The sequence below is a fragment of the Eretmochelys imbricata genome, chromosome 6 (genome assembly GCF_965152235.1).
Source record: "Eretmochelys imbricata isolate rEreImb1 chromosome 6, rEreImb1.hap1, whole genome shotgun sequence".
In the NCBI taxonomy this organism is placed as follows: Eukaryota; Metazoa; Chordata; order Testudines; family Cheloniidae; genus Eretmochelys; species Eretmochelys imbricata.
The window spans coordinates 70692487-70710946 of NC_135577.1; the positions used below are offsets into that span (position 1 = coordinate 70692487).

General features: G+C 42.9%; 1 protein-coding gene across 6 annotated transcripts in view; it reads right to left on the minus strand.

Moving 5' to 3' along the window:
* Positions 1-413: 413 nt before the first annotated feature.
* MGA (MAX dimerization protein MGA) overlaps positions 414-18460 on the minus strand; it is a 94970-nt gene continuing 76923 nt past the window's right edge. For all 6 annotated transcript variants that reach the window (XM_077818848.1, XM_077818847.1, XM_077818851.1 and 3 more), the window contains 7 exons: positions 17919-17970; positions 16370-16552; positions 14229-14340; positions 10991-11224; positions 10320-10499; positions 8583-8735; positions 414-5080 (listed from right to left, as the gene is read on the minus strand). In XM_077818848.1, the coding sequence (XP_077674974.1) occupies positions 3771-5080; positions 8583-8735; positions 10320-10499; positions 10991-11224; positions 14229-14340; positions 16370-16552; positions 17919-17970 (2224 nt within the window). In that variant the 3' untranslated portion in view covers positions 414-3770. The remainder of the gene's footprint in view (positions 5081-8582; positions 8736-10319; positions 10500-10990; positions 11225-14228; positions 14341-16369; positions 16553-17918; positions 17971-18460) is intronic.

Consider the following 18460-nt stretch of genomic DNA (forward strand, 5'->3'; position numbering starts at 1 on the left):
TATACATCAATATCTGTACCACTGCAGTAAAACACAACAGTAGAGAAGCAAAGCCTCCTTGGAAACTGTCTGATCAAATCTTTAAGACTTTCCATTAACAAAAACAATCCCCTTTTATATGAGAAGTTGATATTTGTTTCTGATTTATTGGAGAAGCAGAGAGATGAAAATTAAGCCCTTTGGGAGAAGGACTATCTTTTTGTTCTGTGTTTGTACAGCACCTGATCCATGACTGGCACTCTTAGGTGTTAACGCAGTACACATAAAATAAATACAGAGTGTGAACTATATTTAAAGACTAAATATTTCTAGCTTTGTTGGTTGTGCAATTCCACACACCACCACCAAGGCAATTAATACTTTATTATTCATCCCATTCTCCCTCCCAATAATAAAAGCTTCCAAAGCCAGTCCCTGGTTGAACTTGATTGGTTTTATTTTAGTTTTACATTTCCTCTCTCTCACATACAGTCATTGAACAGTCCCGTACTGTTAGATTTCTACAAAAATATCAATTTTTCAAAAGCTGAAAAGAGGGAAAGATATATTTTTAATATATAAAAGGAAAAAAGCTAAATCTGACATTGCATTATATTCTTAAAAACATTTGTCTATTTACAGACATGTCTAAAAAACCAAACAAAATTTCCAGGATACTTGGTCTAGTGAGAATGTGCTCTTTGCAGGGGTTTCTATTGTTCTCCTGATTCCAAAACCCACTCGCTACCAAAGTAACACATTCTTGCATTATTGTCTCTTAAAAATAGTGTGCATAATTTCCAAAAGGTTTGTTCCCAACCAGTTGATTTGGGGGCTGTGGGTGGGAGGGGATTCGACATTCAAAATGATAGTGAAATGCAAAGATGGGATGTGAGGGTTAGGAAAAGCAAAGGCTAATGAGCTTTTCAAAGGGGCTTTGTTGCTTGGCAGAACCTGCCAACATCTTTCTTGGCTGTGTGCCTATTGGTTCTTTTGACTTTGGGGTCTGTTCTCAGCTGACTTACTGATAGTTTTCTGGCATCAGGCAGGTCAGCTTTTATCTCAACAATATGCTTTTGTTACAGCAGGCATTCCTGACTGCCCACTGCCAAACAGTAAATATATATCTAGGCATTTTCTATCATCTTGCCCCTCAAGGCAGAAGGGTTATTTTAAAAGAGTGTTTGAGTGACTTTAATGCTATCTGTGTCCCATGAAATGTGAAAGGCATATTTTTCTTAATGTACAGACATGGATTAATGCACACTTAATTATAACACGAAAGTGAACAGCAGCCATTTTGGATCAAGAAGCGATAGGGGCCAGAGAGGAAATTTAGTGGCTTTTTTGTGTGTGTGGCACCGTCAGTGCAATGCTGATGGCTGTTTCACACAGCAAGGAGTTGAATTTAATGGCAAATCAAACTGTCTTGGGCATAATGACAAGCAACCTCAGCCAATTTAAAATACCCAGGGCCAACCTCTCAGGTACATCAGTGTGTAAATCTGGTGTAACTCAACTGAGATCAATATAGTTACTCCAGATTTATACTGGTGTAAATGAGGTTCGGATCTAGCCTTTAATCTCTAAGGAGTAGATGTAAACATGTATTTATAGGCTAGTTCCCCTTTATAAGGCATTGAATGATATCCGTAAGGCTTTGCATGGCTCTCATACTAACCCACACCCTCTTCTTCAACCCTTTAGTGCAGGAAGGAGATTAGCATTTATGATACAAACTGAGGTTAAACTGTAAAATATGCAAAGGCAGTAGAAGTGACACACACCTCTCCAACTGTTTTCCAAAATGCCTTGTAGAATCCCAAGGTGAAGACATCTCCATTACACAGTGTCTGGAGCAACTTTATGCATGCCCATCTTAAGAACCCTTTCTTTGCTCTGAAGCCCAACAGGAAATTGTAACAAAGAAAAGGAAACAACACAAGATATACATACCCAGTGACACAGCCATTCTAGACACAGGTCCAGAAGCTGCAGCTTACTGTATAGGGCATACTTTTGCAAATGTAGAGTTTGACGCTGCTTCTGAAGAGTGGAAGATCATCACTTACAGCACGTGCATGTGACTGTCAGACACAGGCACAGCCTTGGCGCTGGGAGAGATGGAAGCTCCCGCAATAGTGCATCACGGCGGGGTGGAAGGGGTGGGGTGGATCACTGGGGGCACGTGGAATCCCAATTTCTGCTGCTGAGGCATTAAGAGCAGGGATTACATTCCTAAATACAATTATGCAAGAAAGGCAAAATGCGCTGTTTTCCAGATTCTACACAATTTTCACAGCAGTGATTTTCACTTTTGAGGAGCATCTAAGAAGCCCCTGAAGTCCACCATAATTCCTATTATTTACAAACTAGATAGGAAAAAATCATTTACACACATTAACAAATAGTCTCTTCTCGGCTGAAAATTTCATTCTTCAAGGAAGCTAAGAAAACAAAAATTGTGTACAAAAATATAAATATCTTTACAGTCTGCAGGCCCTTCACTTCCAACATCTTAACATTGAAGAGTAACTACAGTTTATTGAATAAGTGGTGGCAGAAGAGAATAAAAAATACATCTTGTGATTCAAATACTGCCTGATTTCCCTGGTAATAAGCATTTTTTGTTTTTTTGCTATACACATCTTGCGTAAATGCAATGAGAACCTCTGAGTACCTTTCCTGAATTCATAAAGAAATGGACAGTTTGGAAGGACTCGTGCATACGCACGCACACACACATACTTTCATGTCCTAATAATTCTGAAAGGGTCACTTCCTGTAAATGTCTTCGAGGTGTATATGTCTTCAAGAACCATGAGGAAGGGAGGAAATAGGGAAGGAAGGAGAGGAGAATGGAGACAAATGACACTCAAACTACCTCAGCGATGCTTTTAAGGAGTTAGCAATCTGGTACTCAGGTGGATTTCTCCTGTCTGAATCTGTTCGTTCTGGATGCAGTCTCATTCCCAGCACGCTCAAGGAAGAACATGGCAGGGTTTTCTCTTTTTAAAATTAGCTAACTAAAAAAACAACACTGGGGTGTTGCAATCATCACTATGAAAATTTCTTTCTTCACCTTAAAATGGGAGTTTAAGATTTCATACGGAAATGATGTGGGCAGAAACTACCAGAGAGTCTGAGCAGGAAGATAATTCTCACTCACTGAAGAACGGAAATTTTTGACATTAGCATTCTGGGAAATCTATCCCTGACCTCCCATTCCTCCACCCAAGGCAACCAGTCTGAAAAAGCTTGCTCCAATCTCATTTACACAAGCTCATTACATTTTGTGGGCTGTGCACAAACTGCAGCTGTGAACACCCCTGCTTCTGCATAGATACTTAATTTGGCTGGTACAAACACTAGTACTCCTGATTTCTCCTCATCCAGAAACAACTGCATCTCTGTTAGGGTATGAATCTCTCAGTGGCCCGGGTCCATCAGACCTCTAGTTTCCTAAACTCTTTGTGAAGGACCCACTGTTGGAAGGATACCATATGCCCAGCAATGGTAATACATCATCATCTTTCTTTCTGGGGGATGAACATCCAGAACACAATAGTGAGGTAAAATTTATGTTAGCACAATTAAAGTTTCATAGCATTGATTTCTCAGCTTGGGGCCTGCCCTCAGTCAGAAGAGTGCACTGATACCGTATTTTCTTTACAGGGATATAGGAACAAGTGTCTGGAGACAAGGGAAGATGTTAAAACTCAAGATACCAATTCCTTTCATAGTCCAAATTGCTCCAGATTTTCCTTTCGGTCTCTAAAAAATCCAAGTATTTATTTGCCTGCAGAATTTGAAGGCAAGGTCCCAATACTGTTCAATTTTGCAACCACAGATGCTAATGTGGGCATTATTTTACTGTCCTGTCCTTCCAGGTCAGTTGCAGGTAATTTAGTTTTTAAACCAACGGGTGCCAGTTTTGCAACTACAGGTGCCAATACTGGCATCACCTTGGTACTCTGCCCTTCTGAGTCTAAAGGAAGATTTGCAACTTTTAACCCAAGTGGTGCTAGTTTGGGCATAGGCCTCCACAGTGTGTCAGTGTTACCAGCTTCTAGATTAGTTTTCATCTGCAGGATTGGAGGAGACACATTGATCTCTGCCAGGGGATCTAAGGTTTTACCACTTCCACCACCAGTTACTGAAAGGTTGGCAAGTGGGTCCTTCATTTCAGAGCCTATCACTATCTTCAAAATATCTGCTTGAGATGAAGGCTCTGCAGAGTTCCTCTCACCATCAGTAAGGTCGTCATCTTCCAGGTGAAGCAGGAGGGGACTTATGGAGCCACTACTCTCTCGAACTTCAGAAAGGCCCTTGAAACTGCTACCCAAGTGACCAAACTGGAAGGAGGCTCCAGCTGCAGTGGTCAGTTCACTGGCAGTTCCCCTCCGAGTTTCAGAGTCTTCTGGAGAAAAGTCTGAGCTCAGGGTACTGGGCAGCTCTGACATGCCAGAAGTGTCATCATTCAGCTGCTGATTGAGAAAGGCAATTTCATTGAGAAGTGAAGTGAGGGTTTCATCAGTGTCATCACTCTCCTCAATGCTGCCCAGTAACTCACTTGGGTCTAGTTCTGCTTCCTCTATTGCAGAGGCTACCTTCCTCAGTTCCATTTCTATCCTGGAGTCTTTGAGATCTTTAACCTTCAGCTTGCGGAATGGAGAATCCTTTGGCTTCAACCTTTCCCCTCCCTGATCAGTCTCTTTCCTCCTCCCCTGGCTTCCAAGAAACTCTCCAATGCAAGACTTTTTAGCAAAGGACTCTGAGGAGTCCTTCACACTGGGTACATTCCGAATCTGTGGAAAGCTGTTGTCTTTATTTTCAAGGAAAATTTGTGTGGGCCCTGTGGCACTTCTTCCATCTCCACAGCTGTCTCCAGGAGATGCCTTGTTTTTTTCTTCTGAAAGGATGTCCTCATTCCGCCTACTTTCATGAGGTCCTGCTTTCAGGGACGGCTCAGATGTCTTGGCACCAGCACCTGGGGTTACATGAGAATTCTTGTTTCTATTCAGGTTTAAATTCACACCCCCTTCAGCAGCCAGTGATGTCACATTAACAATCTTTGGCATCATGAATGAGTCTTCACTCTCTGCAATACCAAACAAAGCAAAACTCATCAGGATCACTGGTGACTGAAGCTGAAGACAATCTGCCCCCCCCCAACAAAACCACCCTTACAAAGAGTTTAAAGCATCTGCTGAAATAGAGTGTCTTGAGCAGTTTGTACCTTCTTTTTTACCCCTACAAACTTAACATTCAATCCACTCTGAAGAGTGAGTCGTATAAATAATATGAAATCCCATGATGTCTATTGTCTAGCAGAATTTTTGTTTTTCAGTTGAGCATGTTTGATAGAGGTTTTCCCCCCTAAGGCCAACCCTTGCAAACTCATCTTAGGATCTTTTCCCATCTGTCAGTTGACTACCAATAGTAAAAAGAAAAGGAGGACTTGTGGCACCTTAGAGACTAACAAATGTATTTGAGCATAAGCTTTCATGAGCTACAGCTCACTTCATCGGATGCATGCAGTGGAAAATACAGTAGGGGGATATTATATACACAGAGAACATGAAACAACGGATGTTACCATACACACTGTAATGAGAGTGATCAGGTAAGGTGAGCTATTACCAGCAGGAGAGAAAAAAACACCACCACCTTTTGTAGTGATAATCAAGGTGGGCCATTTCCATCAGTTGACATCTCAGGCATTGGCACCCTGACAGCAGTATTGTCTGGCTATGTAGACTCCCTCCTCAGGCCCTATGCTACCAGCACTCCCAGCTATCTTCGAGACACCACTGACTTCCTGGAGAAACTACAATCCATCGGTGATCTTCCTGAAAACACCATCTTAGCCACTATGGATATAGAAGCCCTCTACACCAACATTCCACACAAAGATGGACTACAAGCCGTCAGGAACAGTATCCCCGATAAGGTCATGGCAAACCTGGTGGCTGAACTTTGTCCTCACCCATAACTATTTCACATTTGGGGAGAATGTATACCTTCAGATCAGTGGCACTGCTATGGGTACCCGCATGGCCCCACAGAATGCCAACATTTTTATGGATGACTTAGAACAACGCTTCCTCAGCTCTCATCCCCTAATGCCCTTACTCTACTTGCGCTACATTGATGACATCTTCATCATCTGGACCGATGGAAAAGAAGCCCTTGAGGAATTCCACCATGATTTCAACAATTTCCATCCCATCATCAACCTCAACCTGGACCAGTCCCCACAAGAGATCCACTTCCTGGACACTACTGTGCTAAGAAGCGATGGTCACATAAACACCACCCTATACCGGAAACCTACTGACCGCTATACTTACCGACATGCCCCCAGCTTTCATCCAGACCACACCACACGATCCATTGTCTACAGCCAAGCTCTAAGATACAACCGCATTTGCTCCAACCCCTCAGACAGAGACAAACAAACACCTACAAGATCTCTAGCAAGCGTTCTTACAACTACAGTACCCACCTGCTGAAGTGAAGAAACAGATTGACAGAGCCAGAAGAGTATCCAGAAGTTACCTACTACAGGACAGGCCCAACAAAGAAAATAATAGAACGCCACTAGCCATCACCTTCAGCTCCCAAATAAAACCTCTCCAGCACATCATCAAGGATCTACAACCTATCCTGAAGGACAACCCATCATTCTCACAGATCTTGGGAGACAGGCCAGTCCTTGCTTACAGACAGCCCCCCAACCTGAAGCAAATACTCACCAGCAACCACATACCACACAACAAAACCACTAACCCAGGAACCTATCCTTGCAACAAAGCCCGTTGCCAACTGTGTCCACATAAATATTCAGGGGACACCATCATAGGGCCTAATCACATCAGCCACACTATCAGAGGCTCGTTCACCTGCACATCTACCAATGTGACATATGTCATCATGTGCCAGCAATGCCCCTCTGCCATGTACATTGGCCAAACTGGACAGTCTCTATGTAAAAGAATAAATGGACACAAATCAGACATCAAGAATTATAAAATTCAAAAAACAGTCAGAGAACACTTCAATCTCTCTGATCACTCGATTACAGACTTAAAAGTTGCAATTCTTCAACAAAAAAACCTTCAAAAACAGACTCCAACGAGAGACTGCTGAATTGGAATTAATTTGTAAACTGGACACCATTAACCTAGGCCTGAATAAAGACTGGGAGTGCATGTGTCATTACACAAAGTAAAACTATTTCCCCATGTTTATTCCCCCCCCTGCACTGTTCCTCACACGTTCTTGTTAACTGCTGGAAACGGCCCACCTTGATTATCACTACGAAAGGTTGTTCTCCCTCTCCCCGCCCCTCTCCTGCTGGTAATAGCTCACCTTACCTGATCACTCTCGTTACAGTGTGTATGATAACACCCATTGTTTCCTGTTCTCTGTGTATATAAAATTCCTCTACTGTATTTTCCACTGCATGCATCCAATGAAGTGAGCTGTAGCTCATGAAAGCTTATGCTCAAATACATTTGTTAGTCTCTAAGGTGCCACAAGTATTCCTTTTCTTTTTGCGGACACAGACGAACACGGCTGCTACTCTGAAACCTACCAGTAGTAAGAATTCTGCAGACAAAATTCAGCCCTCAATTACACTTGTGTAACCCTGTATTTTCAGGCTATGTCCCTCAGTGCCACGTGTGCAATTCCTCCTGTTTTCAGTGGATTGACACAAGCAAAACTGATTGGAATATAGCAAACAATTCTTCTGGTGATACACAAGACAGAAAATCCTCACACAGTCTCTCTTAGCTGTGCTTGCTCTCCAGAAGCAGAAGTAAAAGCAATATATTTATTCATTTGTCCTGAAGTCAGTAGATATAACTACTACAGAGCAGGCCTATGTAGAGTGCCACTTCTACATTAATTTTTAGAATATTGATTAGTTCATTCTAATTAATAGTGGAATTACTGCCATCATTCACTAAGCTAAGTTTACCAGCCTCTCCTTTTCCAGAGCTTCTTCAGTGAAGAGGAATTTTCTAAAGTGGGTTGGTGAAAGCCATGTAATGCTCGCTGCCATCAAGAAATATTACTGTATTTGCACAATAATCTGCTGTACACTGCTACACTGGTAGCATCTGCTTTGGATTCCAAAACAGTTCCGAAACACGGCAGTCAGATTTTCCCCAGCCCTACATCTGAAACTGACCTTTTCCTTTCCTCCTTTGCTCCATATGCCCTATTATATGGGTATCTCCAGTAAGATGGCGAGTGGTCGTCTCTTGGAGTTCTATGCACTGGATGACAGGAAGCTCTACTAATATAAACATCCACTATCTCTGCCTAGACCCCATGCACAATACTTCTGTCAAATGGTTCAGCTTTAATAGTGTCAGACATGAGACTTCCAAGATGGCTCAAACCTTAAGTGCTGCTGAATAGGAGGTCAAATAAATGCCCCTGCCCCCCACACATAATTTTACTGAGAGCTACAAAACCGTGAAGGTGAGATGCAATGTTATTTACTATCCTGAAGAAAAGCTGAACCTAAATATTTGCAAAGAGAGCTTTCCATACCCCCAAACATAAGGATTTGTGATTGAAGAACTTACCTGAAGCAGGTTCTGCAGCTGTTCCTACAGCGGGGGGCACTGGGTTACTGGCAATGGTTGACAATGTAATGGGAATGGCTGAGTTAGTGAGGATGCCTTTCACTTGGACAGGAACTGTTGAGCCTGGTAGCTGAATCATCACGGATGCAATACCTTATTTGGGAAGAAGAGCAATTCTTTTTTAGATACCGGCTCAAAAACAGGAAATACAGCACTACAGCTCCATGCTGTATCTGATACTATACTACCATCTGAAAGCAGTCTATGAAATGGTTATCTGATTGTTCTATTTCTAATACAAATCAGCCCGATACTCTCCCTTCTACACAACATTTCAGATATTTTTCCTTTCTCTTTCATTTGGAAATACTAACATTCAACAACAGATTCTATTTACCTGATGATAAAACCATAAACAGCTCAATTGACTTGGTTAAGATTTTGGTTGTATAATCAAGTACAGTAACTCCCCGCCTAACGTTGTTTTGATCTTATGTCCCTGCTCAATTACAGAACATGCTCCATTTAAAGTTGTGCAATGCTTTGTCATAATGTAGTTTGGCTGTCTGCTTTGTCCACAGCTGGCAGCTCCCCTACGCCCCCCCACAGCACCTCCCGCCTGCTGGCAGATGCCGCGGATCAGCGCCCTCCCCCTCCTCCAGCCCGCAGCAATCAGCTGGTTTGTGGCATTCAGGAGGGAAGGGGAAGGAGCAAGGACTCGGTGCGCAGGCTCCTCCTCCCTCCACTGCCTCTTGAACGCCACAAACCAACTGATTGCTGCGGGCAGGAGGCAGGGGAGGGAGGGGGGAAGCTGCGCACGGAGTCCTCGCTCCTCCCCGCTCCCTCCTGCCCCCTGAACGCCGCAAGTCAGCTGACTGCCGCAAGCAGGAGGGAGCGCGGAGGAGTGAGGACGTGCTGCGCAGTCTCCCTCTCCCTCCCCTGCCTCCTGCCCGTGGCAATCAGCTGGCTTGTGGTGTTCAGGAGGCAGGGGAGGGAAGGGGAGCCTACGCGCCATGTCCTCGCTTCTCCTCACTCCCTCCTGAATGCCACAAGCCAGCTGATTGCCATGGGCAGGAGGCAGAGGAGGGAGGAGCGAGGACGCAATGTGCAGAGTGAAGGGTGGCGAAGAAGAGGCAGGTTAAGGGTGGGGGCTTGGGGCAAGGGGTGGAGTAGGCAGGCCGAGGGTTGAGCCCCCCGACCCCTGACGCTTGCAGAGTAGGGGAAGCTGCCACTGCTGCTGCACAACATGCTTCTCCTAGCTTACAGCACCTTCAGCCTCCTTGCCTGCCTCATTGTCTCCAGTGCTAGTGGGCTGTTCCTGTGTGAGGTAAGGCAGGGGCACCGCCCAACTATAGTATGTATGTACTGTATGGCAAAAAACAATTTCCCTGGAACCTAACACCCCCCCCCCACATTGACATTCATTCTTATGGGGAAACTGGATTTGTTTAACATCGTTTCACTTAAAGTCGCATTTTTCAGGAACATAACTACAACGTTAAGTGAGGAGTTACTGTAGCTCTGTTTTATGAAACACGTATATTTCCGTAAGAATCCACCACACTCCGTGAAGTTGTGAGAATACAGAAAGAATGATATAAAAGGACACTATTGGTGAGGCACACGCCTTCTTACAGGAAAAAATGTTATTTTTATAAACTGAAGTGCATAAATGAACAGAGATACAGATTCAATACCAGTTCTTACCTTCCAAAACCTGCTATCATGTGACTTTACCTGGCTGTGTTGTCACTGTGTTGCTGGCAACTTGAGGCTTTAGCTCAGCTTGCAGGAGTGTAGAAGGAACAGTGGCTACCTGTCCTGGCATCAGGGGGCTCTTCAGTGTAAGCACTTGCCCTTGTGGAGTCATCACTAGGCTGGCAGTAGTTAATGTAATAGGAGAGGATGTAGTCTCGACTGTATAAAAACACAAATATAAATCATACGCTGTAAGTGATATTTCTGACACTGCATGCCAAAAGGCCTTTAACCAATATAAACTTACTAGTGAACAGCAGTTCTCTTTTGGGTGAGTATCAATGTTGGTGTCCTCAGCCCACTTTGCTCAATTTGGACAATTTTCTTGGCTACAATCGGCTAGTAACTGGCAAACTCAGATTATCTTAATTCCCCCATGTGCAGACCTTAGACCCCACATAACCAATCACAGAAGTAGTTAATGTGATTTCTGTAAACTGCCAGACTCTCTTAGACTGTACCTTAGAACGTACAATATACATAACATACACAAACATTCTTGTTTTAATACTTCACCTTTACTTTGTATTAAATTAATAAATTTATAGCAAGATGGCTACACAAAGCAGGCTGCTATTTCCCACCCAAGAGATCCAATGATATATGTTTGATCTAGTTGCAAAGGGAAAAATATATCTTTCCCAGCCTACCGGCAGCCTGGCCTCCTTTCCTGGCGAGTATCAATGGCTTCCCCCGCCTATTTGTCACAATCATTTGTTCCAACTCTTTGGAGGAAGTGGAGGATTCTTCTTGCTGTCTGCTGGGCTTGGTGGACACAACAAGTTCATCTGGCTCAACTTGTTTCCTCTTCTTTTGTGCTTCTACTGCTTTCTGTTTGGCATAAATATATTCTAGCTTCTTCAGGACCACCTCTTCTGTCTTACCTGTAGAAAGGTTAACAGAGACAGAGAGTCAACATGTCTTCAGATTCTATTCGCTTGCAGGACTAAGAGTTGGAATGGAACCACGCAGACCCAGCAGGTTAACCCCAATGCAAATATTTTGGTGGGGGTGTGGGGGCGCAGCAAACCCCCTTCAATCTCCAAAGAACAGTCTAGAGCAGAGGTGGGCAAACTACAGCCTGTGGGCCACATCCAGCCCGCGGGACTGTCCTGCCCAGCCCCTGAGCTCCCGGCCGTGGAGGCTAGCCCCCAGCCCTTCCCCTGCTGTTCCCCCTCCCCCAGAGCCTCAGCGCACCGCACTGCCAGTGTTCTGGCCTGCTGCTCCTCTCGGGCAGCGCAGCAGCATGGCTGGCTCCGGGCGGGCGGTGTGGCTGCAAGCTCCTGCTGCTCTGAGCAGCATGGTAAGGGGGCGGGGAGAGGGGGGGCTGGATAAGGGGCAGGGGGTCCCGGGGCAATCAGGGGACAGGGAGCAGTTGGATAGGCATAGGAGTCCCTGGGGCGCTGTCGGGAGAGGTGGGGGGTTGATAGGGGCAGGGGGTCCCGGGGCAATCAGGGGACAGGGAGCAGTTGGATAGGCATAGGAGTCCCTGGGGCGCTGTCGGGAGAGGTGGGGGGTTGATAGGGGTTGGAGCAGTCAGGGGACAGGGGGGGTTGGATAGGGGGTGGGGTCCCGGGGGGCAGGGGTATCAATAGGGGTTGAGGCAGTCAGGAAGCAGGGGTGGTTGGATGAGGCAGAGGTTTTGGGGGGGGGTGTCAGGGAACAAGGGGGGTTGGATAGGCATGGGAGTCCCGGGGGGCCTGTTTGGGGGTGGAGGTGTAGACAGGGGTCAGTGCAGTCAGGGGACGGGGGGATTGGATGGGGGTGGACTCTTGGGGGGCAGTTCGAGGTGGGGATCTCAGGAGGGGGCAGTCAAGGGACGGGGAGCAGCGGGGGTTGGATGGGTCGGGAGTTCTGAGGGGGACGGGAAGTGGGAGGGGAGGACAGGGGGCGGGGCTAGGCTGTTTCAGAAGGCACAGCCTTCCCTACCCGGCCCTCCATACAGTTTCGCAATGCCGATGTGGTCCTCAGGCTAAAAAGTTTGCCCACCCCGGTCTAGAGCACACCACAGAAACAGGAAAATGTATCAGCATTTACCCAAAATTTCCTTTCTTCAAGGAGAAACATTAGATCTTAAAATTGGTCTTCAGCCTGTCTGCAGCTTTGATAGACAGAACTCAGACCTAACAACCAATGGCCCAGGGATATATGTCCCTCCCTGATGGACAGGTTGCCAGCTGAGAACTTTCACAGCTACAATGAAAACTGTGTTGTCCTTAACTATGAATACACTGACAGCTGGGCATGAGAACATTATTTACTTAGCTATGAATGGGGATTCTTCATCTTACCCAAAGTTGTTCAGATCTGTTGATCTTACTATTCAAAGAAAGGAAAATTTTAGCGTAAGCTCATATAATTTTTAATATTACTCAGATCAGTAAGATCCACAGACTGTACAATGGGATTTACAGTGTGTAAATACAGTGTGTAGGTACGGTGAGAATTTACCTAGAAATTTAGCTTAATACATGATCAAAACTGATATAACTATACCCAGAAAGACGAAGTGGGTGAGGTAATATCTTTTATTGGACAACTTCTGTTGGCGAGAAACACAAGTTTTTGAGCCACACAGAGCAGACCGACACAGCCACAACTACACTATATATAAAACTGTACACAGGCTGTTTCCCAAATCACAGAGGTACTATATAGTCAATACCATCCTTCCAACTACAGCAGCAGGGGAGGCTTACCTGCCAGCTCTGAGGCATATTATAAAGGACCAGGAGGCTGTCTTGCAGATTTCTTCTTAAGAACAGTATGTCTCCATCCAGAGGCATATACTGCATTTACGGAGTGTGACCAGAGTTCGCTAAAAGACAAATTCTTTCCCTCATATGGCTCAAGTATATGCCACCTGATCCACCTAGACATGTAAGGTTCTGAAAAACGAACACTCTCTCTTCCCTGCTTACACCCAACAGATAGACTGCAAATACTGAGCTTGATTGCTTTAATGTTTTACGTTTGTCTAGATAAATTTTGTGTGTTAGGTGGACATCCCATATGCCACAGCTTTTCCATGAGGCACAATGGTTTGGGACAGAAGGACTTTAGTCCTATCACCCATAACTTATGAAATATGAAGTTGACTTTACATGCCTAGATGAATATCAGGATCATCCTGAGAACCAATTTATCAGCATGGAATATGCAATACTTGTATTCTCCGGACCGTGCTAATTCCATATCCCAGCTGTTATCATAAAAACCAGTAGACAGTTGATAGTATACGGACAGAGCCTTTGGAAGGTTGAAAGGATGTCATGAAAGGAATTAGCAGCAGACTGATGTCCAAAGTTGAAGCCCTGTGTTGCAGTTGAGGATATAGGAGAAAGGCTCTTTGGACAAAACTCTATTTCTAGAGGAAGTGAAATATTCTTCTCTCTGGATATCCCAGTGCACTGGATACTAAGATCCTAAAGCTCTGCAGCAGGAAGGTATGTCCACACTTCCTTTACCCGTGGAGGTGAAACAAAAGTAGCAGGCTCTTCAGCAGGAAGGTTGTTTCCCTGAGCCAGTGATTGACAGGTCTGAGTTCTGTCCTCAAAGCTGCAGATGAGCTGAAGATCCACTGTAGAATCTTTGGCCCTTGCTGCTTGAAAAAATAAATACTTCCTTTTCTGTACTTATGACACTGTACCTTATATTATCAGAAATACACCCCAATCCCAAATCAGTCTTCTTCTTCCTTAGAATCTATGGGCAGATTCTCAAAGGTATTTAATGGGAGTTAGGCACCTATGTATCTTTGAGGAGCTGACCCTAAATCTCGTATCTGCACATTCTACCACCTCTGTGTATAACCACTAATGGCCACCCCACTTCCTCAAGTCCTTTTTTTCACTATTCCAACCACTATGTCCCCTTAAACCACCTCACCTGAAAGTGTGGATACTTTACGGATCAGAATGTCTTGTTTGCGAGTCAGTAAGTTCTTCTGCCCAATCAGTTTATCTGCCTGATCAGTCAACCCCTGGATTTCTTCGTAGGCCTAGAAGCATGTCAGAATACCAGTTTAGAGACCAAGTTAATGCAGAATAAGTAGTTCTCCTTTCCCAGTCAAAAAGGCATTTTGAAAGTCTCCCTACAGACATTTCCCATCATTATTTTAAGAAATCAGGAGACAGAAAAAAAGTTCAGTCACTGTGTTGTAATGTTTCTCTGAATGCAATTCAAATAGGATGAATGTTGGTTTCTTCCACTTCATCTTTACGCACATCTAGTTTCACATCTAGTCTAACCTGTATAACAAAAGCCACTGAACTGCCCCAAAATAATTCCTAGATCATGTATTTCAGAAAAACACCCACTCTTGATTTAAAAATGGTCAGTGATGGAGAAACCATCATGATCCTTGGTAAATTGTTCCAGTGGTTAATTACTCTCGCTGTTAAAAATGTATACTGTATTTCCAGTCTGAATTTGTCTTGCTTCACCTTCCAGTCATTGGATCATGATGGTTTCTCCATCTTTTCTCTGCTAGACTGAAGAACTCAATATTAAATATTTGTACCATGCAGGTACTTTACAGTGTAATCAAGTCACCACTTAACCTTTTCTCCTATAAATTAAATAGATTGAGCTTTCTTCAGTCTATCATTAGAAAGCACATTTTTCTAGTCCTTTAATCATTTTCATGGCTCCTCTCTGAACCCTGTCCAATTTCTCAACATCCTTCTTGAACTGTGGACACCAGAACTGGACATACTATTCCAGCAGCACTTTCACCGGTTCCAAACACAGAAGTAAAATAACCTTGCTACCCTATTTCAGATTTCCCGTTTATGCATCCAAGGATTACATTAGCTCTTTTGGCCATAGCATCACACTGGGAGCTAATGTTCAGCAGATTATCCACCATGACTTCCAAATCTTTTCCAGTCACTGCTTCCCAGGATAGAGTTCCCCATCCTGTAAATCTGGCCTACATGCTTTGTTACTAGATGTATGCATTTACATTTAGCAGTATCATACTGCATATTGTTTGCTTGCACCCAGTTTGCCAAGCGATCCAGCTCACTCCGTATCAGTGACCTGTCCTTTTCATTATTTACCACTCCCCAATTTTTGCCTTACCTGCAATCCTCATCAGTGATGATTTTATGTTTTCCTCCAGATCATTAACAAAAATGTTAAACCACATGGGGCTAAGAACCCACCCCTGCACAACCCTCTTAGAAACACAGCCATTTGATGATGCATCCCTACTTACGATTACATTTTGATTCCTATCAGTTAGCCAGCTTTTAATTCATTTAATGTGTGCCACGTTAATTTTACATCTTTCTCATTTTTTTAAATCAAAATGTCATGTAGTACCAAATCAAATGCTTTACAGAAGTGCACATATACTACAACAACAGTCTTACCTTTATCAACCAAACTTATAATCTCATAAAAAAAAAAATATCAAGTTAGTTTGACAGGATCTATCTTCCATAAATCTATGTCTAAAAAGTTCAGTCACCGCGTTGTAATGTTTCTCTGAATGCAATTGAAATAGGATGAATGTCGGTTTCTTCCTCTTCATCTTTATGCACATCTAGTTTCACATCTAGTCTAACCTGTATAACAAAAGCCACCGACACAGCCCTAGGAATGTAATGTACAGATGAGCGTAATTATTTATGGCTCTTCATTATGTGCTGTTTGTTTCCTTTCGTTTACAGTTTTGCATCTAAATGCTATGCTGAAATAAAATATTTCACGAAGGGCTCTCTCTTCTTACATTAGGGAGATTTGTTTTCATTATATCTCAAAACTGTCTGGTTGTACAATTTAAAATTGCCAAGGCACACTAGCAGTTACTTTCCAGAGTTAAATTCACAACCTAAAATTTTGCTCTTGAATGAATCCATTTCTCCCCATTGTGAAATGACTACATTCAGGTGAACAGAATTTCTACACTCACCACTAAAATATTTTTCATATCACTACATTGTTTCTCAAAGACCTGATGTCAGTTTGCCCCACTTTAAAGGTATTTTTCTCCATATGAGCTTGGGCTGTAAAATGCCTACCTGTTTGAGGATGTAGCACTTGGAGACCTTGGGAAGGCTATGCAGTCCCAGAGCTCTTTTCAGCTTTTCAAAAAGATCCCTCATTTCATTGCGACGTCGGCGTTCATTTGCTGTGTGTGTTTGGCGGTAATGAGCAAAGGCCTCTGCCTCATTCTTCTGCTTTCTGTTCCAGAATTGGGGTTTCTGTTGGAAAAGAAACAAGGAGAAAAAATGCAAGCCTGATTTACAGAGTCATTAAGACACATTTCTACGCAAGTCACATCACTACTGGATAAAACTCTACTGTTTAGCTACAAGGTCTTAATGAAATCTGAATATTCTTGAAAGCATAAAACACTACAGGATGTGTGGAATATAATGAAAGGGGGCCAGAATATCAGAGTCACCAATGAAGGTGAAGGTCCAACAACCTTTCCACTCAAAGGCATTCGGAAGATAACAGCTTTTCATGTATGGATACATTATATATCTTCACATAGGACAGACACTGTGCAATACAAGGCTTGACTTTAATATTATATAAAAAAACACTTGTAACCTCCTCTCCCCAAAACCTAACCTTTGTCTAACCTTTCAAAAAACCAGTAAACCTTGAAAACCATCAAATCGAACAAAACATATTAATTTTCCTTGCATCACAAAACATATTAATTTAAGCCAATTTCATTCACATTTAGGTGAGTGAATATGGAGGGATGGGGACAAGAAGGCACCTCAGATAAGACTGTGGGGGGAAGTTAATAAGCAAATTAAACTTAAGATACTAATTACTTCATTCTATGATTAAAACTAAATTAAAAATGTATCACAAAGCAGTCTCTGATTAAGTCAGCTGCCACAAAGGCAGATATCCATCATGCTCAGGCATGAATTACTAATCTCTCCACTCTAGGCTGGTAGGTCTGTTATTTTATTGTTACTCTGACAGGTGCAGTATGTGTTCTATTACTTTACCCTGTGAAGCAGTACTGTACTCCTTACAGGCCTCTTCAAGCAATAGGAAGTTAGTCTAAATTTCTGAGGTCATTTTGAGTCTACAGAGACTCTTTTTGAGTTCAATGGTCTTTGGACCAAAAGATCTTTGTGAGATCACTTTAATTTTGCCAAAGTGTAGGCCATTTAAACTAAGCTATCATTTTCAGCAATCCAGTTTCCTTTTGACAAGCAGCAGTCATGTTTATAAGTCCTATACTCCCTTCCTAGTCACAAAAAACATAATTCTCAATTTGATACATAATATGCATTTTCACTGCAAATTACACATGCCAGAAACAGAAAATGTAAGACATCTTAAGAGTTAATAAGACACAATGGCAGTGAAGGCAATTATTTCTTACTGTTCAAATTTAAGCCCTGATCCAAAGGCCATTGAAGTCAATGGCAGTCTCTCTTTTAATATTAATGGGCTTTGGAATTAGGCTCCTTCCCAGTATTTAACCATAAATATATACAGAAGATAGGGAAACTCAACAAATGTTGTTTATGTATGAAAGTTTATCTTTAAAATGGAAATGTGATACTAAGAGGAAAAAGAAGAGTAAATATATACCTTAGTAGACTTGTCTGCCACCTTCTCATCCGAAGGATTATGAATACGGTGCCTGGAAGAGATGCAAGTTTTCCCCAACATTACTCTATTCTCATTAACTACATTCCCAACAGCCTTAGAATAATCCCTGTTTCTCCCTTGAAATGAATTTTCCTTGCAACTAGGTGGAGGTGGTATACTGCTGCCAGTGCTGCTAAAAGAGAGTGGACTCCATCTTTAGACAAATCTGTTTCAAAACTGTAAAATTACCTTGTAGGGCAAAATGGCAAACTTATGCTTCTCTATGTGTCAACAAAGATAATAAAATCTGCTGATGTCTGCCAGTAGCAATCTCAGTAATGCACGGACTATAGAGCAAAAACAGTATTTCTGGTTTATTACTACTATCTTATGTCATAAAAATAGAGACCCTAAATCTTAAGATTTTTTTTTAAACATTAGAAATATTCACATTTAGTAATACCATATCTTCATTTCCCCATTTTTACTAAAAGATTTTGGCAATGTTTAGAGAATGGTCACATCACCGTCTGAGGCTGAAA